The sequence below is a fragment of the Pavona decussata genome, unplaced genomic scaffold (genome assembly GCF_977016875.1).
Source record: "Pavona decussata unplaced genomic scaffold, jaPavDecu1.1 SCAFFOLD_51, whole genome shotgun sequence".
In the NCBI taxonomy this organism is placed as follows: domain Eukaryota; kingdom Metazoa; phylum Cnidaria; class Anthozoa; order Scleractinia; family Agariciidae; genus Pavona; species Pavona decussata.
Window position 1 is genome coordinate 2,972,339 of NW_028145473.1, and position 22,420 is coordinate 2,994,758.

Genomic DNA, 22,420 nt, shown 5'->3' on the forward strand with positions numbered 1-22,420 from the left:
AAAAAAGAGATGTCTTCAAGGATATTTATATTTATTCCTTAGCAAAACTATGATAAGTTCTCAGAAGACATGTGTTGACTAGGAGAACAATTCAAATCACGTGACCTGGATATTTGACACCTCCAGGAAACAGAAATTGTTAACCTTGACTCCAACCCAGGGTAATTTTTGGGATTGCAGAATTAGGGTCATTGATTTGGCCTTTGAAATAGGGTTAGTTTTGAGTTAGAATCGGAGTTTCGCCGTCGAAAAGTTATGTGCAAACTTTCTCATCACACTACGACACCTTTGGGCAACTTAAGCTATACGGTGCTGTATTATTTAAGCCAAAAAAAAGTTTGCCCTGAAACGTTAATTTCAAAACTGACCACCCCAATGACATGCAGTTTGAGCTTTGTTTTGATCAATGTCTTCCACATCGATGTTGTCGCCAACAAAATCAGTAAAATGTTTAATTTTGGGGCTCACGGATTTAACCTTAAATAAGTGAGTCCCAAAAAACAATTTTTCAAATTAAACATCACATCTTCTACGCAGGATTTTAGTCATATCCTGCACGTATTTCCTGTGGGTGTTTTGTTGTTCATACCCATACGGGAACGTGATTTGTATTGTAAAAGTTGTGTATAAATAAGTTCCCCATGCAATCTTGTTCCAAACTCCCTGATGATGTCTGTAGTTATCAGACGAAACCGGTCAGGAGAATAAACCTTGAGTAAACAAGATTTCGTTGCTGTGTGCTGCTCACTAGTACCTTGTTAAAAAACTAAAAAAAAAATTAAAAAAAAATTGTTTGGATCCTTCATCTGACATCAACGTCTAAATGCTATGAACCTTGCCTCGAAATGACCAGTAAAGCTAAGATCCTAATTTTGAATCTTCACACACAAAAATAGAAAAAATAGAAAGCAATGAACCTGAGAGGCAGGGGTGAGAACTGGGTGGGGAGAAGCACCACTGTATAGCGGGTTACCGTTGAGGAAAAGGGTGGAGCGGGGGTGGTGGGGTGGGGGGGTTTGGGGGTTCATAAATAGCACAGACCTGTTTATTTAAAAAGTTGGAATGTGAAAAGGTAAGGGATTGAACCTCCCAGCGGAGCTTCCGCTGTGTGTAATTGAGTTTCTCTCCCAAAAAGAAAGATTAAACATGGTCAAGCCTGCGGCTACGATCTACTTCCTTTTTATTGAATGTTTCCTTACATATATCAGGCTACACCTGAATATGTCAAGCGTTGCCATGCAAAGCACTGTCTCTTAGTTTTCACCAGCCATGCCATCCAACGGTGTCGATTAATTTAAATATCAGGTCTAACTTTACATATGATCCATTTTAACATCTATTTACTTTGTAAGCTTGTAATACCTGTTGATATAACAAAATAGAAAATCTAACTTGAGTGATGCTCAAACTGAACTTCAAAAATTAACGAGAGTGAGGAATGTAATTTATAGCGAAAAAAAAAAAAGAACAGTTTGATTGTTTTGTATTGTTAACTATCCATGCAGCTTCGTTGTACTAGTCTGTTGTTGTTTATATGTACCAAGCATACACATCAACGCAGGTGGTACCAGTGTTGTCATTTTCTGAACACTTTACCAAGTCCTGCCCATACCAGATCTGCAACTCTTGGCCACGTGACAAAAACAATGGGTTTGAAAGATTGCGAAAGACCAACTGTGTGGATTTGATGCCAATCCCTCTGAGACTGTAAAAGTGCGGCTTCTGGCAACTAGCAGTTGCACCATTATAACGAGATCCTTCCAAGTCTTCCGTCGGTGGCAAAAGGACTTCTTTGCTGGCGTTTGTAATTATTGTCATCAGCTTTTTATCATAGGCTTGATGCGTGCAGGTCCAATACGAATAAGGCTTATTCGGGTTGCAGCGTATCGACCCACTTTTACGAACAAGCTTCATGGTATTGACATGGCCAGTCTTGGTGATGTAGAAAGCACCGTAATTATCATTTCTGCCTCCAAAGCAAACAGGATCTGCGTTGATCTTCTGCCAGTTGTCTAAAAGTGAAAATACTATATCAACCTCTATTACCACAAGCGGACAGGTATACCTTAGTTTTGCATCGTACAGGTATAAGTCGTGTTTTACTTGCTCATTCATTGCTATTTTATACTTTGAAAAAAAAAAAAAAAACTGAAAAGCAAGCACCACCAAAACAAAGTTCTGCTAAAAACGTTTTATTTCAAACAGCAAATATCATTATCATTCGATGCATTTTTTCTTCATTTTCATTGGCCGAGAGGTAATCACGCGGCCTACGAATAACTGCTTACAAATAATGGTTTGCTCATGCGCAATACTGTCCAACAGTGAGGCCCTGTTAGGGGGATCTGAATAATCCATTATCCTGGGTAACTTTTGGAAATAATCCGTACCCCAATTTTGTAAAACAAAAAAATACCTCTAAAATAAAAATCTAACACAATCTACATTATCATTCCAAATTGCAAACTTATGTCACATGAATAGACTGACAATCAAGGACTAAACGTCTTGGGACAAATGTTACAAAGTCCCGCTAATTTTAGTGTGGCTGACCAATGAAGCCATGTTTTTCGTTTAAAGCCCATCTTACTAACCCCGCCCCTCCCCACGAGACAATGTTGAAATCCAATAGACATTTTATTACACAGGTTCACCATTCTAAGGGGGTGGGGTCGGGAAAGGGACACTTAGCGTTTGCGCTTACCGTGTTCTGTGGCGTGCCTAGGGGAACAGCATAAATGCAAATTTGTCCCAACCCTTTTGTACTTGATTGTAAGTACTGTGTGTCAGGTATTCAAAAGATTGCATTTCCATACCCCCGATGAAACGTAGGGGTTGGTTACTTAATTAGGCGAACACATGTGTTCATGAAAGTGTTACGATCTATAATACACAGGCATCGCGGGCTCGGAAGTTTGACCAAGAGACCTCACTGGGGATAAGCATGTGTCTTTCTTTTTATAGCTTTTATGACCTTTCAGTAATAAATTTTATGTAAAAATAGTCGATGCGATAATGATCGATAATAATCCATAATTTTGAAATGTAACACAAATATTCCGTTATCTTTTAATTTAGTGGCCAATAGTCCGTAATCCTAAAACCCTAACAGGGCCTCAACAATGCTTTGCTGCAAAAAAATATTCTGCGCATGCGTAATTGAAACCACGCTCTTGTGTGAAAATGGCAGATCTCTTCCCTGAGTTAAGTAAAACAGTGAGAATATTAAAAACCACTCGTGTCATCGAAAGACAAGTTGGCAACTGTTCTGAAGAAATTTTGGGCTGAACCAGAAAAAAAAAAAAACTCGGTGATTGTATGGTAAAACAATGATTAAAATCCGTTATCGCAAAATATCGTGGTTTGTCAGTGTCTAGCAGATCAGTTATTTAACTCAGCCTTCGGCTTCGGCAAATAACTGATCTGCTCGCAACTGACAAATCACGATACTTTGCTCAACCTCGTCCAATAATTGTTAAATATTTTAATCTGCCTACCAAGTGGGCAGAAATACACTGTTTATTAAGTTGGCGCGGGACAAGTAGGAACCTCTCTACGGAAAAAGTACAGTAAACTATGCCTGGTCAAACTTGAATAATTAGTGGGGCTAGGGCTTGGAATTATTCTCCTAAGATTTCCATTTTTCTCCCCGATATACCATATGTGACTAAAGCTTGACATTTACATGAAACTGAAGCTGTTTCTGCAAAATGACCTGTCGTGTGTATCGAGAAAATATACATAGCTTATCCCGAGTAGAAAGCCATGTTAATTTCCTGCAAGCAGTCTTGTTGTGCATCTTCGGTTTGAAGATGATGGGTACCAAAAGCAAGTTCCCAAGGCGCTCCTTGAGAAAACGGGTCAAAACAATCGAGATTCAGTACTAGTGTCGGTAAACTTTTGAAAAATGCCGTACCTTCACATTCAGCCAGGATTGCCTGACCGCGATTTCCATCTGAGTAAATCCAGTGCTCGTTTTTAGCCATTTCGTCTCCTTCACTCGCCATAATTTCACTACATGATTCGGCTGCAAGGTCTTTAATGGAGCCTAACGGTGCTGCACGATAAGAGAAGAAAACGATTAAAATCATTATTTTCAATAACAACAGTGATGGACTCAGCAAGTTGAAAAATTTCTTTACGGCGTACTGTGGAATTATAGTTATTGAACTATCCAGCACATAGCAAAAAGATAGGTTTTTTAAACTAGATGTATAGGTACTTTTAAGTACCTTTTAAAAATATACCGTGGTCTACAGTCAAAACGCCATAATCGCAACATTATTTGGCCATAGCTCGCGATCTACCCTTGAAAAGCATAATTTTAAGCATAAGATATTTTCAGCTCAGTAAATTGGAGCTAAACAAATCCTATTGTGATATTCTCGCGACCAAATGGTAGCTTATACTGCATACTGTGGAGCTGATATTCTATAAAAGTGCTGCTTTATGGAGACTAAAGATTAATTATTAATCATCTTACGCCTACGATAAGAGCACGGTGCCTTTATATACATTTAAGGGATCACCTGGAAACTCGAGCTCATTGAAAGTTACTTGGAATCTAGAAAATTACCTCGGTCAAATGCACGCCTCATGTAGAATCTGTGCCAATCAGGCTTGAAGTCTTCTGGTCTGGCTTCTTTTGTTCTGGAATTCAGCTCGCAGATATTTCTACCAATGATGACATTATAGCTCTGGCATCTTATCTCTTGCTCGCATCTGAGATAACATTCAGCTGGAAATCCAGCCTGAACCGTTTTAAACGTGTGGCCTTTAAGGAACATTCCATACACGGAGTATTCTTTTTCATGGCATTGGTCAGCGGCTACATCAGGAACAATCCCGGACATAAGCAACGAAACTGACAACCAAATTCGTGGATTCATCATCATCATCATCTTCATCATTTATTTGCCTTATTAAAAAAAACACATTATTCAATTTAGAAAGTCAGGGTTATGGCGAGGAGACCTCAAGAAACCACCAGGCTTATAAGAGAGGCCACCTGGAATGTCATTAATAAATAGAAAATATAATGCTGCATAAGTGGTCAATCCATGATTTTACAGATAAAAACTGCAACATTTTTTCCTTAAAGGTGAAAAAACTAGATGAAGAAGTGATTGATATTGGGAGAGAGTTCCAGATTTTGGTACCTTCAGTTGCCTGTAAATGTCAGCCTAAGAAAATGTCATGCTAATACAAATATTTCGTTGTATTAAAACTTCTATTTTCCTAACTTGTAAAGTGTAATTGGAGATTAAGAGACTTAACCGTGTTGTTATGAACTTTTATGGGTTTCTTTTTTGCAGTCAAGTTCATTTCTTATTTTTATTCAGAGGCCAAGACAGAGTTGTGAGGACTGCTGTGAATAAAAAATGAAAATGGTGGCTTAAGAGTGTTAGACTTTAAAACTTTAGTCAGATCTCTTCGCTTATCATGGCTTAAGAGGTTGTATAGTGGTGAGGCCGCCGGTTGGAAGTGTTATTTGGAACATCTGTTAAAACCGTACGGGGGTGTCTTTCTTTTCCATCGTGATTATGATTCTAAAGATTGTTATTTTTCTAACAACTTTTATGCTGAGTTGATTCGGCTTTGGGAAGATTTTAGGAATGCTTTTTCTGAAAAGGATAGTAGTGGTTCAATTATTTGGAACAATAAAGACGTTAGGATAGATGGACAATCGTTTTTTTACAAAATATGTTTTTTTTAAATGCGATTTCAATAAGAATTAGGTAACTTGGTTTATCTAAGAGTAATTTAGAGTCCCTAGATACTATTACAAACGTTACGAGTTTAAAATGTAATTTTCTCCAGTGGGATAGTCTAAGGTCAGCTATTTCAGATTTCTTAAGGTATAAGGAAGATGATGTCAGCAATCTTCAGAGCGCCTTTTTTTCATGACCGAGTGAGTGATGGCACAGGGTTCAAAAATTGACTACCCTCATATTTTGCTCAGACATACTCTATGATGAGTTAATAAACGTGGTGTATTTCTAATGTTCAGCTCTGCTTTTGTTTTCCAGAAAATTACCAATAACTGTAACGGGCGCCGACCGTCACAAAATGGCGGAAATTAGTGCGTCGAGTAACAACACAAGAACTTTGCTCGTGTAAAGGGCAAAAGGAAGCACGGTTTTTTCAAATTGGTATATTTGTGTAAGAGACATTGGCAAATGATTCAAGTCTAAAACCAGGATTGTTTACTTAACTGGGAATGCACGGCACGAGTTTGAAAATCACCAATATTTCACTGTTTAAAAATCTCATTTTGGAGCAGTTTTTCAATAAACATTTTTCCCATGCGGTATAACTCAGAAGCGCTCGAGATTAAGGTTGTGATTAGTGGAAATAGTCTTCTTTTCAAGGATATAAAAATTAGTCTGGGGCTTTTCACTTCTGCACGAAAAAACCATGCTCTATGTCGAGAAAATCACAAACTCCACTTGTCAACAAACACAAATAATCGAATTAGTCTCTGTTATCAAAGCCAATATTCCAAGCAAATCTTAGTGCTTAGCACCTATTTGATTAGAAGGTCAACATTACAAGTTTACCTTGCTAAAACAGTGGCTGTAGATTGGTTTTCATTCCTACTTTCTCTTCAAAATTACCATCTTCCCTCTGACAGCGAGCTCGAGTTTACGAAATTAACAACTATCCGAACGATACCTGGGTGGCTCTTGTACAAACATCGGTGCTATTCTTCGCAGTTTCAAATACACCATATCTGCTATCTTTCTCTAACGTACAACTGAGCTTGTTTCATCGTAAAAAAATGACCATTGAGCGAGATTTTCGATTACTGAGCGACACTGTCGTTTTGACTTCTTCAATCCATGCATATCATTTGTATGTCACGCAATGACATATCACACTCCTTACAAGGAAGGCTTGGTTACCAATATTCCTTCAGGTGTTACACAAGTTTTGCGGATTTTGGTTTGTTAAAAAAGACACTCTGTGATCTAAAATTCTTCAAACAAATGGAAAAAACGCCAAAAAGAACGAGATAGGTTAAGGAAGAAAGAACCTTACCACCGACCGACAGACAAGCAGCCCGAACGATAGAAAGAAAACGAACTTGTAAGCAAACAAAGGAAGAAATGAAGGAAATAAACAAATGTAAAATTTAGAAGAAGGAAAGTAGTAATAAAATAATGGGAAGGGAAAAGCGGGAACGCTCAACACTAAAGAAAACCAAATTTAATAAGGTGAACCAATCCTAATGATATATATAATGACCATCGCGTCATTCAAAATTTTTAAACAAACAGATGATCGCGCAGCCACGTTGTCCTTCCGGATAACACATGAAATGGATATCAATTGCTCTTTTGGTTTCAGAGGTTAGCTGGGGGACAGTGCTCCCAAGATAAACGAAGACGAGCAAAAGAAAAAAAGTGCCCTTATCCTCCCGTTGCTTTCATGTGGAAAAAGCATCTCAGCACACACACAGTCTGTCGGCGTAAGTGATGTTGAGTCGGAGATCAACTTAATTTTTGCACGGGCTTTAGTTTTCACTGCACCTTGTGACATTTCGGGCATGACCATCTGTCCAGTTCATCCCACCTCCATGGGCATTGGGTGGTGGAGAGGTTCCCAACGATACCTTATCGAGCTACGCCAAAGGGAAATCGCGCAAGGCTGACCGCGGTATTAACAAGGCGCTTTCGGAGACTATCTAAGACGTACCAGAGCCAACAGGTACAAATTTTCCCGTAAGGCAACGTAGTTTTGCTAATTCATGTTAGGGGAAGGTCAATATGAAATTTAAAAGTTGTGTCTTATTTTCAAACTGAGCGAAAAGCCGTAAGTCGGAAAAAAATTAACATATACTTGCAACAAGAAGCTCGCATTTTTCATAACTAGCCTGTTTTTGGTGTGCGATAATTTAATTATAATGTTTATCACGAACTTAATTTTTTTTTTCCGTAAATGAAACCAACATGCTTATTTTCCTGGAAACCCACCTATAAATGCAACGCTTATGCTATTTATTATTATTATTATTATTATTATTATTATTATTATTATTATTATTATTATGCAGCCTAGACAAAGTGACTGAATCTTTTTCATGTAAGGCTGTTTGCGATGAAATGATGTGAATGAACTTATTATTATTATTATTATTATTATTAAACTGAACTTATTATTATTATTATTATTATTATTATTATTATTATTATTATGGATACTTTTTATAGGCGTAGCTACTAATCTGTGAAGAACTCCGTTAAGTTCTCTCAAATAAACTGAACTCTGACAGTTCCACAATTTTGTAGTCTCATTATATTCCCTCAGAAGCCCTTCAGACTAATCGCTGGTACTGAGGGGCTCATTACAGTGGTTATTTTACATCTCCAAATTGGAGACGGGGCCGCCATAAAAATTTCAACGTGGCCATCCGAACCATTTGAGGGTCTAACCTTCTTCTCTAAATATTTCTGACCATGAGTATGGGTGCGGCCGTGGTTAGAACCCTGCGGTGCAGTTAATATTATTCTAGAAACTTTTTTGTTTTGTTTTTTTTATTTTCAGGAGCACAGTTGTCCTAATAATTATCGTTACTTTGGGTAGGAATATGCCGTGGCTGTAAATTGCAATTAATCGGGATTCATCGGCCATATGGAACTGTGTAGCTAAAGCTAAGCCTAGCTGATGTTACAAAGGGCATTGAATATGTTGTCCTTCTAGAGGACATTTGTTTGTCTTTTAGCATGTCACTGACACATCAGTTCATCGCAAACAGCCTTACATGAAAAAGATTCAGTCACTTTGTCTAGGCTGCATCTGCCAGCAATAAGATTCGTTTTCCGGGCTCTTATCTGCTTTTTGCTTTAAGTATGTTCTTCATTGGTCTTACAAGCTGAGTGCTAAAAGCATTGGTGGCATTTATACCACTGTTAGGCTAACCTTCAGGCGACACTTGCACCACCGGCCCGTGTTACACTACCCGCCTTGAATAGCTTTTGCTAAACGCGGGTAGTGTACATCTGAATAATGTAAAAGATGATTTTAATAAATGGTTGATTTATTTGAGCGTAGCTTACATAAAGCGCGAACTTTCTTATCGTAAAGAAGTAATTGTAATTGCCTTTAAATGCGGTTCTCTTTTATTGTTTTAGTCTCGTCGATAAAGTCAGGCAAGGCTGGGCTATTGAGCTGGACATGGTGTGCCCATTTGACACCAGCCCCCCCAGTGGTACCATTCTGTCCACTGCACGTGCACGATGTACAAAGCATCTGCTTGTAAAACATTTGTACTAAAAAATCCCATACTAAAAGATAAAAAGCTGGTAACAGATTTAGTACCATGTCAGCTAGGGGATTTTAAGCTTGAAGTCGGACGCAGACAAACTGCTGCGGAAAAAAAATATAACCTAGTTGTTTATTTTGTTGGGTGTCCTGCGCGCTTGGTCTCATTACGTGACAAACATGATCGTCTCATTCTACAGACGATTCCTCTTGTGTGCGTCTTCGGGCTGCAAAATTTCTTCTTCTGCGACTATAGATAATCGCATCATCGTTCTTAATGGTACAATTGAGTTACCTTATTTGCTATAGCTGTGTGGAGACTCAAATATGGTTGAATCTGTCAGGAACTGTAATGTTTCATGCAGGAGTCATACGTATGGTTGTTGATTACTTATGCTTTGGTAAACATGGTCGAAGGGAAGATAACAATTTTGAAGGGAGAGTGGCGATGAAAAGCAATCTACAGCCACAAGTTTTGCAAGGTAAACTTGTAATGTTGACTTTCAAATCAAATACGGTGCTAAGCACTAAGATTTGCTTGGAATATTGGCTTCGATAACAGAGACTAATTCGATTATTTGTGTTTGTTGACAAGTGGAGTTTGTGATTTTTCTCGACATAGAGCGTGTTTTTTCCGTGCAGAAGTTAAGAGCCCCAGACTAATTTTTATATCCTTGAAAAGAAGACTATTTCCACTAATCACAGCCTTAATTTCAAGCGCTTCTGAGTTATACCGCATGGGAAAAACGTTTATTGAAAAACTGCTCCAAAATGAGATTTTTAAACAATGAAATATTGGTGATTTTTAAACTCTTGCCGTGCATTCCCAGTTAAGTAAACAATCCTGGTTTTAGACTTGAATCATTTGCCAGTGTCTCTTACACAAATATACCAATTTGAAAAAACCGTGCTTCCTTTTGCGCTTTACACGAGCGAAGTTCTTGTGTTGTTACTCGACGCACTAATTTCCGCCATTTTATGACGGTCGGCGCCCGTTACAGTTTTGGAGAATTTTCTTGAAAATACGGCCAGCTTTGAACAAAAAAAATATATCACGTTTGTTGGTTTATCATAGGGTATCTCTGAGCGAAATATGAAGATGTTGAATTTTTGAAGCATGTGCCACATTTTACTGATATCACGCGGTCGTCACAGACATTCTCTCTTCAGAAGTTGGGATTCTATCACAACAATACTTTCTTTGATGCAGGTGAAGCTAGAAGCAAACATTACTATCTATTACTTGCTTATTCAATCAAAAGCTACCTTACCAAATAGTGCAAAGAGGTTACAGGATAAATTTTCCTTTATCGAGAAGAATTATCTGAGATTTATCTTCTGCCAATTAATGTCTGTATGGAAACGTATCTGCGAGATTTTCAAGATAAGGTAACCAATTATACAATTTGCACGAATATTCTGCTAAAGAAACTAGGAAAAGTGGATTCCGATCTCTGCTCGTTTTGCAACTTTTCAAGAGAAGATTTAGAACACCAGTTATTTTTTGCCCTTTATTAAAAGTGTTCTGGGATGATTTCAGGCTTTTTTAGTACGACGTTATGAAAGAAGATACTACTTTATCTTGGAAAGATGTAATTGTGGGCGTAAGTGGAAATATTGAAATAATATTGTATTGTTGAACTACTGTATTTTACTAGGAAAATCACTAATTTATTACTGCAGGAGAAATAATACTGTTTTTCCTCAATTTTCTTAAATGAGTGTTGAAGCTGAGCCAGACCTCTTTGGAACCGTCTTATGCGTCTTCATTTGAAAGCGAACATGGTTTTCTATCGTATTCGTCCAAAAGGGGAGTTTAGAAAATCCTTTTAACTAGAGAATGTTGAAAACGCATCTTTTTCTGCGAGAATAATTAGTAATTGGAGAATTAGGAAAACGTTAATGACTTTGAGAATTTTCAAATAGAAACGAAAGGCGAGTAAAGGTAGGCATTTGCTATAATTTTGTCGTAGACGATATGTGAATCTCCGTAGGATAGCAATATCCTGGATATTATAGAAAATAAAAGTTTTTGGAAACGATGTTGTGATTAAAACATTCTATGCTCTATTTTGTATGGATAAGGTAATACTCATACTTAATGCTGGATCACTTTCTCTGACGTTCGTATTAAAATAACATTCGCAGCTGCTTAAGTTGCGTTCGTGCACTCTGCGATGGCCTCTCGTGTATAAATAATTTAAATTTTTGGAAAATCTATTAGAAGAAGCCGGTTTATTAAGTTGTACGTGTTTTGAAAGCTTGATAAAACACAATATCAAGCCCCTTATACTGTTTTTTTTTGTTTTTTATTCTCAGCAACTGTTGAGAACATCCCTTTTTTCACGTTGATCCGCTTTTGGTCAGTCTGTTAGCTTGAACGTTTATCATCTAATGTTCAATTAAAGGTCCATACAACGAACAAAGTGGATTGCGACCAAACGTCTTGTGATTTCTTTCCTGAATTATTTTGAACTGATAGTTTAACGAAAGACAGTACAAGTCTTCCATCGCCTTTCCACAATAAACATCATAACAGTTGAACACACATTTTTGCTGACTCTACGAAAAAAGGAACAAGGTATCTTCTCTAGAGCTTAGATAAAATTCTGTCACATTGTTTATTGACTACCAAACGCCCAACGCACGTATGTAAATAGTACAAATTTCTGACTTCCTAACAACGGGAACTTAAGCAACGAGGACGGCGACGGCAACGACAGCGATGCAACACAATAGGATTTATTAGGAAAAACTAGCACTCCGGACAGTTTTAGACGAGTAAAAATAATCACAAAGTAACCCAAGTAAAATGAAATTACATGTTTTTTAGTGTCGTTCCTGTTGTCGTTGCCGTCGTCAACCCTAAGTTCCTTTGCATGCCCAAAATTTCGAAATTTGAAGGAGATCTAGAACGTGGGATCAAGACGAAGAACTTTTCTTTCACTTTCTGGACTTGAATACCATTGCCGTTGAATATCCCTGTATAATTCCTTCATATTTTGCAAGTTAAACGGCTTGAAAAAATAGATCCTTTAAAGTGAATATTCATTTCTAAGAGACGTTTTCGTTGCGTTACCGTCGAGCTTTCGTTTCTTCCCTATTTGTTCGACATCATTAAAAGTAACAAAGGTTTCCTAACAATTCTGATCCTACAAGAATAAAACCTTTCTTTCCAAATACGTTATGAATCCTTTAACAGTTGTCATGTCAAAGAGATGAAAACACTGTTATCAAAAAGATTATGAATCCTTAACAGTCTTTATACCTTAAAAGTGAGAACATTCTCACAAAATAGATGATGAACCCTTTCTAGTTGTAAGGCTACAGAAAAGAAAACATTCTTACCAAATACGGTAGAACGTTTGAGATTGTTGTAGAGTCTTGAGTAGTGAAGAGAAATTACCATTAAATGCGGGAGATATTAAACACGACGGAAGATATACAGTGACCAAAATGTTATGCCTGCACCTGCACCGTGTTTTGTCATATAAAATGTTTTAAACATGTTATATTTTTAGTTCATCGGCGTCAAAACCAACAGCGGCACTCTTATAGTTTCTCAAAGTCCGACTGTAAGCAGTTCAATCCTTTTATTTATTAAAATTCGCTCACTAAATATTTGTTACTTAAAGTGATAAATAAGAAAATCCCACGAAAGACTTTCAAAAGAAATTGTAGAGACTGACTTTTATGCAAGACTTGGCAAGCATTCCTTCTCTTATTTTAAGTCTTAGCAATATTATCCACGTCATAACTGACGGATCAGATAATTAACTCTGTGTGTTTATTATAAGTGCTAGAGTAAACCCTACGAATGTCGTACTGAGCCTTCTCCCTAGAAACTCAACGTAGTTGCGGAACAACAGTTGCGTTACATAGGTGTGTTCTTGCTTTTCTATTTTTTTTTAACTTTATCAAGAAGCATGTTAATAGTAACTGTTGGTTTATATCTTATAGTTTCATTCATGTAGGCCTTCTCCTGATTGTTCTCAATTTAACTTCTTCTGTTTTAATAATTTTTATTGTTATCCGGCCTTCGATCGTCACCTTCCCATAATATTTGAAGTGTTACATTGTACTTCAAAAAACCAAGAGACGGACTGAAAGAACGTGGCACAGACTTTTCTTGATAACCAATTTTGAGGTGTTTACGAAACCGGATGAAACTCTCTTTGGAGGTTGATAGAGCCTCTGAAATTGGGTTCGATGTTAGGAGGAGGCATCCTAATCGGTTGAAATTGTTCGGTTGCGTGAGCTTCCCCTGTAACTAAAGGGTAAAGTAATTCGGCTGGTTCTGATCCTTGACCAGTCGTGTACCATTTTGGCGAAATTTTGAATTGTTTTGGACCCCGCACATGTTGGTACTTAGTTTAAACTATTAACAAAAATATGGCCCACAGTTTAGGAGTTGTTGGAAGATTTTTTTATTCAAGAACTGATGAAGCTTCGGTTTCACATAGGTTTATTTTCCCTTGTCTTACCGAGAAGAAATGCGCCCTGGCACAAGCGTACGCAACCCACTTCCGCTCCTCCCCCAGTCAACAAAAAAAATATATTTTATACGGGCAAAACTAAACTGTGTTCAGTCACAAAATTCTTCTTAAAATGATAAAAACGTCAAAAAATTATCAAGAAGTAAAAACAGCCTTTAAAGTTGGGTGAAAAATTATCGTAGATGTTCTTGTATAATTCCTTCATATTTTGCAAGTTAAACGGCTAGGGAAAAAAAAATTAGATCATATAAAGTGAATACTTATTTCTAAGAGACGTTTTCGTTGGCGTTACCGTCGTGCTTTCGTTTCTTCCCTATTTGTTCGACAACATTAAAAGTAACAAAAGTTTCGTTTCATTTCTGATCCTACAAGAATAAAACCTTTCTTTCCAAATACGTTATGAATCCTTTAACAGTTGTCATGTCAAAGGGATGAAAACACTGTTGTCAAACAGATTATGAATCCTTTAACAGTCTTTATACCTTAAAAATGAGAACATTCTCACTTAATAGATGCTGAACCCTTTATAACTGTAAGGCTACAGAAAAGAAAACATTCTTACCAAATACGGTAGAAGGCCCTTAACGTGTGAGGTTGTTGTAGAGTCTTGAGTAGTGAAGAGAAATTACCATTAAATGCGGGAGATATACAGTGATCAAAATGTTATGCCTGCACCTGCACCGTGTTTTGTCGTATAAAATGTTTTAAACATGTTATATTTTTAGTTCATCGGCGTCAAAGTCAACAGTGCACTCTTATAGTTTCTCCAAGTCCGACTGTAAACAGTTCAATGGTTTTAATCATCAAAATTAGTTCAATAAATATTTGTTACTTAAAGTAATAAATAAGAAAATTTCACGAAAAACGTCTAAAAGAAATTGTAGAGACTGACTTTTATGAAAGACGTGCCATCCATTTCTTCTCTTATTTTACGTCTTAGCAATATTATCTTCATTATAACTGACGGATCAGATAATTAACTCTGTAGTGTATGTTTAATTGCTAGAGCAAACCCTACGAATGTCGAACTAAACTTTAGCCCTAGCAACTCAATATTAGTAGCGGCACAACAGTTGCGGCACATAGCTCTGTTTTTGCTTTTTTAACTTTATTAAGAGCGGATGTCTGTAAATATCAACCAGAGGTGTGCAATAGCGAAAAATTCAAAATTCTCAAAAAAATTCACAACATAGCCCACGGTAAACTATTGCAAGAAATACATGTTTTACTTCGATCCGATAATTATTTTTGATGTGAGGCTATGATCTTGAATTCACCGCTCCTGAACCGGGTTTTCGGTGTCTGACACCACATGTTGCGAAGACCTTGTTTTAAAAATCAAACCAGTTTCGTTCCAAACGAAAAACATCCAGTCTGATAAAGTACATAATTATAGACATCATGAATGGTATGTTACTCATCTGAAGTGAAAATTAAATATTTAGGAGATTTTTCAATATTTACAATTTTTTAAGCGATTTCTCGTGATGCCAAATTGACAAATTTGCGACGCTAAAATCATCAACTGGTACATGGCGTTGAGGATAAAGATTTACACCACGTGAAAGAGCATCATTTCTTCTTATAAAATCCGCTTTCAAAACTATGGGCAACACAAAAGGAAATTTTTGAGGCCGCGAATTACAAGTAGTACTTTAGTGAAATTTGAGCTTTTCTGTCACGGCATTCCGATGCTAAAACTCAAATAAACATCACATGAAAACGTTTCAAACAACAATGGTGTATTAATTCTTGGTACAGGGCACTGCCTGTGCATGACCTATGCTTATAAGACTATTTTCCTTGGTTTTCTATCTTTTAAGGGCAATTTCAAAAGATTTTAGCGGAGTTCAAAAGCCGTACACGGGTCAGTTTACGGTGTCAACCGGTCGCAACACTAGTAAATATGGAATAAAATGAAACCAGGACTTCTTTCATTTAATCTTACTTTGAAAAAAAATGGAGCAAATAGGTAAGAGTGCTATGTAATTCATACCTTTGAGCGGCCACACTGGATGTTTAAGAAATATGGGACATCTATAGGAAACATCGTAACACTTTAGGCCGTTTTATACATTTGGTCACAAAGATTGTGTTACATACATTTCACCGGTAGACCGCTGACCTTGCACTTACGTACGCCCTTGTCCACGGGATAGCAATCGATGTTTTGTGCAGCTAGACCCCAAAGACAATTAATTATATAATCAGTTCAAACTGAGGTTACGGGTTTGGCTTATCATAATTTTATCTGGTTGCGTCTAAACACGCGCAGTTGTTTTGATTTTTGATAAAGTTTTTCAAATTTCAGTCTAACGTAGCCTCCGAATACAGCCGCCTCTCATCGCTCCCGTCCCCGAGGGGCGTTTCGCGAAACGGCCCTCGGGGGCCGGGAGCGATAAGAGGCGGCTTTATTCGCAGGCTACCATGAATGCTACTCAAGGAGAGTTAAAAGCAATGTCACTGTCTAGTTCATCTGGATAAGACCCAATTTTCAATTTATTGTTCGCAAAAATTGTCTGTTGTATGATAGTTTTCATACGATAAAAGGTAGTTTATCCATCAGTAATGGAATTTGAGCAGACAAAATATGGTTTCTTTGGCCTTAATGGGTCAAAGTAAGAACACGATCCAACAAGATCATGTTGCCTGAATATATGGTGCTATGCTCTGAATTTTTAGAGTACTTGCGAAAGCCGACAGGCACTAATATCGAGGTCATCTTGTGGATAAGTCTAGATTGCACAAATGTGATGCTCCGATCTCCCTTCGTTTGCTTGAAACGATTAGCTGCCCAACTTGGTGGGACCGGCGCAGAATCGGTTTTGGCAGCGCCGTCTGATGCCATAAGCATCTCGATGTCTTGAGCAAATAGACCTGATCAGATGGCTGTCCGAGTCGATTTCGAAGATACTAAGGGAAATTTTACGCTGAAGTTTAGTCAGTTAGTTATGTCAGTTTGTAGAACTGGCTTTACAGCCAAAGGAGCGTAGCTGTGCCCTCCAGGCTGTGAAACCCTGGTCCTCTCTCTGACAAAAATTGCTCCCCCTGCGCTCCTCCCTTATTCCTGCTGACAATGTACTGTGGTCGACTGTCGCAGGTGTGAGTCGTACTACAGGAAATATTGAGGAAGATAGGGATGACAGTGGTGACGCAACCCCGTTTCCCTCCTCGCTCTTACCCCGCCGCCTTCCCCTCAACCTCCCCATTCTTTACGTCGGGAGACTGCTACAGTGACAAAGCACACGGCCAAATAACTTCCTAACCTCCTCATTCTTTACGTCGGGAGACTGTAACAGTGACAAAACACACGGCCAAATAACTTTTTTTAAAAAAATCACTAAAAATCGTAAATGTGTGTGGATGTAATAACCAGTAATTCAGAATCAAATTGCAAGCGTTATTTAAGGTAATTCTTATTTAAGGTCAGGAGTTTTGCGTTACAGTAATTCGATACCTGCTCTGTCTACGAGAAGCTCCGCCTCAGTTTTCAGTGTTCAGTCAGCAAACCCCGTGGCCCCTTAGATAGTTTTCGAAGCGGCAGTGAAAAATCACCCTTGGCATGCGCCCGGAGGGTACCCTGTGAGCAGAGGCCCTTCGATCTTCCTAGATAAGTCGAAGGGCCACTGCTCGCAGGGTACCCGGGGGGTGAACCTTTACATAAAAATTGACAGGGGTGAGCGTAGCTTTCGGGGGTTAAAATTCGTGGTTTGGTACCTGTCAAAGGTATGGCGCTACCTTTCAGCCATTTTTAGGGTATTCTCGGTTTTCACTGTCACGCCATTGAAAAAAAAAAAGGAAACCATTCCATGAATGAAGTCAAGAAATTGACATGGTATAGAGGATAAATGAATAAGGCATCTGTTCAAGTGTCAGGTTTGTGCGGCATTCCGTACTCGAGTTATTTGACAAAATGTTCCACATAAATTTATAGAGCTTTGTATGGAGACGCCAAGTTTGTGTCCCTCTGAGGGGCAGAAACATGGCGGCCGGAAATAGGAAAAAACATCTGGAGTTCACGTTTGCCAGAAAAGAGGTTTGTTTGCCCTTGTGAATTTTCGAATGTTTAGATTAATATTTCTCCTCAAACTTGTTTAGAATGTTTAGAATCACCCGAAGAGTCATTTTTAAGATACGGAAAAGCTCTGTCACGGCCGTCCTCCTGATGTCACGCACGATGGAAAGTCGGAAATTGAAACTGTTCTATTTTCAAAAGGATGCACGACATCGAGCTAAGAAATTGTGAACAGACATATTTTTAGGCAATGCTTCCTTGAATGAAGGTAAAAATTTTGTAGGCCTCCCAGTTTTGAATTCTAGAATTTGGTGACGTCACGTGAAAACCAAGAAGAGCGAAAACATATAGGAGAAAGTTATTATAAATGTCTGTCAACTGTCAGTTAGCGTATTCATTTTAGAGTTGGTACCTCTAAGTGGGAAAATTGTACAGACCACGGCTACAAAACAAATTCTGGTACCTTTTAGTGGTACTTTTCAAAATTTAAGACGATCAACTCGTCAATTTGATATGGGAGTCCCCCTCCCCCTGGGGGCAAGTGATCTGTGCAAACTGTAACGCAATCTCTGCCGTTAAACGTATTTTTAAATCGCGGTAAAATACATATATCGTTCCTGATTGATATGATGATTTCTACAATGTAAAGAACGCTCGCTCAAAAGGTATGAATTACGTAGCACTTGTAGCTATTGTTCCATTTGTTCTAAAGTCAGATTTAATGCAAAACATTCTGGTCCGAATTCAAAACGTTGACTACGTAAACTGACCTTTGTGACCTTTATACGCTTTTGAACTCGGGGTCTACTAAAACTACTACAATCTTTTGTGCCTGCCCCGAAATGATTAAAAACCATGGAAAGTGATATTATGAACGTGGGCCAAAATCTATAGCAAGTACCAACAAACAATTGTTGTTTGAAACGTTTTCATGTTGTGTTAATCTGAGTTTTGGCATCGGAATGCCGTGACAGAAAAGCTCAAATTTCACTAAAGTACTACTTGTAATTCGCGGCCTCAAAAATTTCCTTTTGTGCTGCCCATAGTTTTGAAAGCGGATTTTATAAGAAGAAATGATGCTCTTTCACGTGGTGTAAATCTTTATCCTCAACGCCATGTACCAGTTGATGATTTTAGCGTCGCAAATTTGTCAATTTGGCATCACGAGAAATCGCTTAAAAAATTGTAAATATTGAAAAATCTCCTAAATATTTAATTTTCACTTCAGATGAGTAACATACCATTCATGATGTCTATAATTATGTACTTTATCAGACTGGATGTTTTTCGTTTGGAACGAAACTGGTTTGATTTTTAAAACAAGGTCTTCGCAACATGTGGTGTCAGACACCGAAAACCCGGTTCAGGAGCGGTGAATTCAAGATCATAGCCTCACATCAAAAATAATTATCGGATCGAAGTAAAACATGTATTTCTTGCAATAGTTTACCGTGGGCTATGTTGTGAATTTTTTTGAGAATTTTGAATTTTTCGCTATTGCACACCTCTGGTTGATATTTACAGACATCCGCTCTTAATAAGCATGTTAATGGTAACTGTTGGTTTATATCTTACAGTTTCATTCACGTGGGCCTTCTCCTGATTGTATTCAATTTGACTTCTAATCTTTTAATACTTTTTATTGTTATTCGGCCTTCGATCATCACCTTCCCATAATATCTGAAGTGTTAAATTGTACTTCAAAACACCGAAAGTTGGGCTGAAAAAGCGTGGCCCAGCTTTTTCTTTTTTTTTTTTTTTAACCAATTTTGAGGTGTTTACGAAATCGGATGAAACGCTCTTTGGAGTGTTTGATATAGCCTCTCAAATTGCGTTCGATGTTATGAGGAGGCATCCTAATGGGTTGAAATTGTTCCGGTTGCGTGAGCTTCCCCTGTAACTAAAGGGTAAAGTAATTCGACTGGTTCTGATCCTTGACCAGTCGTGTACCATTTCAGCGAATTTTAATTTTGAATTGTTTTGGACCGCGCACATGCTGGTACTTAGTTTAAACTGTAAACAAAAACATGGCTCCCAATTTAGGAATTGTTGGAAGATTTTTTGCTTTAAGAACTGATGAAGCTTCGGTTTCACATAGGTTTATTTTCCCTTGTCTTAACGAGAAGAAATGCGCCCAGGCACAAGCGTACGCCACCCGCTTCCGCTCCTCCCCTCAGTCAACAAAAAAAATTATTTTATACGAACAAAACTGAACTGTGATCAGTCACCGAATTCTTCTTAAAATGATTAGGTCGAAGAATTACCAAGAAAGGAAAAACAGCTTTACGTTAGGTGAAAAACGATCGTAGATGTTCCTGTATAACTCCTTCATAATTATTTTGCAAGTTAAATGGCCAGGAAAAAAAAGATCACATAAAGGGAATACTTATTTCTAAGAGACGTTTTCGTTGGCGTTACCGTCGTGCTTTCGTTTCTTCCCTATTTGTTCGACATCATCAAAAGTAACAAAAGTTTCGTTTCAATTCTAATCCTACAAGAATAAAACCTTTCTTTCCAAATACGTTATGAATCCTTTAACAGTTGTCATGTCAAAGAGATGAAAACACTGTTGTCAAACAGATTATGAATCCTTTAACAGTCTTTATACCTTAAAAATGAGAACATTCTCACTAAATAGATGATGAACCCTTTATAACTGTAAGGCTACAGAAAAGAAAACATTCTTACCAAGTACGGTAGAAGGTCCTTAACGTGTGAGTTTGTTGTAGAGTCTTGAGTAGTGAAGAGAAATTACCATTAAATGCGGGAGATATACAGTGATCAAAATGTTATGCCTGCACCTGCACCGTGTTTTGTCGTATAAAATGTTTTAAACATGTTATATTTTTAGTTCATCAGCGTCAAAGCCAACAGTGACACTCTTATAGTTTCTCCAAGTCCGACTGTAAACAGTTCATTGGTTTTAATTATCAAAATTAGTTCAATAAATATTTGTTACTTAAAGTGATAAATAAGAAAATTCCACGAAAAACGACTAAAAGAAATTATAGAGACTGACTTTTATGTACGACGTGGCATCCATTTCTTCTCTTATTTTACGTCTTAGCAATATTATCTTCATTATAACTGACGGATCAGATAATTAACTCTGTAGTGTATGTTTAATTGCTAGAGCAAACCCTACGAATGTCGAACTAAACTTTAGCCCTAGCAACTCAATATTAGTAGCGGCACAACAGTTGCGGCACATAGCTCTGTTGTTGTTTTTTAACATTATTTATAAGCATGTTAATGGTAACTGTTTGTTTATATCTTACAGTTTTATTCACGTGGGCCTTCTCCTGATTGTTTTCAATTTGACTTCTAATGTTTTAATACTTTTTATTGTTATTCGGCCTTCGATCATCACCTTCCCATAATATCTGAAGTGTTAAATTGTACTTCAAAACACCTTGTGGTGGGCTGAGAAAATGTGCCCCAGCTTTTTTTTTTTTAACCAACTTTGAGGTGTTTACGAAATCAGATGAAACGCTCTTTGGAGTGTTTGATATAGCCTCTCAAATTGCGTTCGATGTTATGAGGAGGCATCCTAATCGGTTGAAATTTTTGCGGTTACGTGAGCATCCTCTGTGGCCAAAGGGTAAAGTAATTCGGCTGGTTCTGATCCTTGACCAGTAGTGTACCATTTCGGCGAATTTTTGAATTGTTTTGGAACGCGCACATGCTGGTACTTAGTTTAAACTGTAAACAAAATTATGGCCCAGAGTTTACGAATTGTTGGAAGAATTTTTGCTTCAAGAACTGATGAATCTTCAGTTTCACAAAGGTTTATTTTCCGTTGTCTTAACTAGAAGAAATGCGCCGTGGCACAAGCGTACGCCACCCACTTCCGCTCCTTCCCCCAGTCAACAAAAAATATATATTTTATACGGTGAAAACTAAACTGTGTTCAGTCACCAAATTCTTCTTAAAATGATAAAAAGGGCAAAGAATTATCAAGAAGGAAAATCAGCCTTACGTTGGGTGAAAAATTATCGTAGACGTCCTGCATAATTCCTTCATATTTTGCAAGTTAATCGGTTTGGAAAAAAATAGATCATATCAAGTGAACACTTATTTCTAAGAGACGTTTTCGTTTTTTCGTTACCGTGTCGTGCTTTCGTTTCTTCCCTATTTGTTCGACATCATCAAAAGTAACAAACGTTTCCGGTAACAATTCTGATCCTACAAGAATAAAACCTTTCTTTCCAAATACGTTATGAATCCTTTAACAGTTGTCATGTAAAAGGGATGAAAACACTGTTGTCAAAAATATTATGAATCCTTTAACAATCTTTAAACCTTAAAAATGAGAACATTCTCGCTAAATAGACGATGATGCCTTTATAGTTGTAAGGCTACAGAAAAGAAAACATTCTTACCAAATACGGTAGAAGGCCCAGTTAACGTGTGAGTTTGTTGTAGAGTCTTGAGTAGTGAAGAGAAATTACCATTAAATACTGGAAGATATACAGTGATCAAAATGTTATGCGTGCACCTGCACCGTGTTTTGTCATATAAAATGTTTTAAACATGTTATATTTTTAGTTCATCGGCGTCAAAGTCAACAGCGGCACTCTTATAGTTTGTCCAAGTCCGACTGTAAACAGTTCAATCCTTTTATTCGCTCACTAAATATTTGTTA

At 37.6% G+C, this 22,420-nt stretch overlaps 1 protein-coding gene across 3 annotated transcripts; it reads right to left on the bottom strand.

Annotated features, from left to right (window-relative positions):
* Positions 1 to 1,163: 1,163 nt before the first annotated feature.
* LOC146481071 (uncharacterized) lies at positions 1,164 to 22,264 on the bottom strand. 3 transcript variants are annotated; one of them, XM_085108752.1, is made up of 4 exons: positions 22,158 to 22,264; positions 4,577 to 4,918; positions 3,917 to 4,057; positions 1,164 to 2,012 (listed from the first exon to the last, which is right to left on the bottom strand). In XM_085108752.1, the coding sequence occupies exons 2-4, from the start codon at positions 4,908 to 4,910 to the stop codon at positions 1,531 to 1,533; spliced, it is 957 nt and encodes a 318-aa protein (XP_084964878.1). In that variant the 5' UTR covers positions 4,911 to 4,918; positions 22,158 to 22,264; the 3' UTR covers positions 1,164 to 1,530. The 3 variants fall into 3 exon arrangements, with proteins under 3 accessions (XP_084964878.1, XP_084964877.1, XP_084964879.1); XM_085108751.1 differs by lacking the exon at positions 22,158 to 22,264 and adding an exon at positions 14,323 to 14,399; XM_085108753.1 differs by lacking the exon at positions 22,158 to 22,264 and adding an exon at positions 6,561 to 6,931.
* Between the last annotated feature and the right edge of the window lie 156 nt (positions 22,265 to 22,420).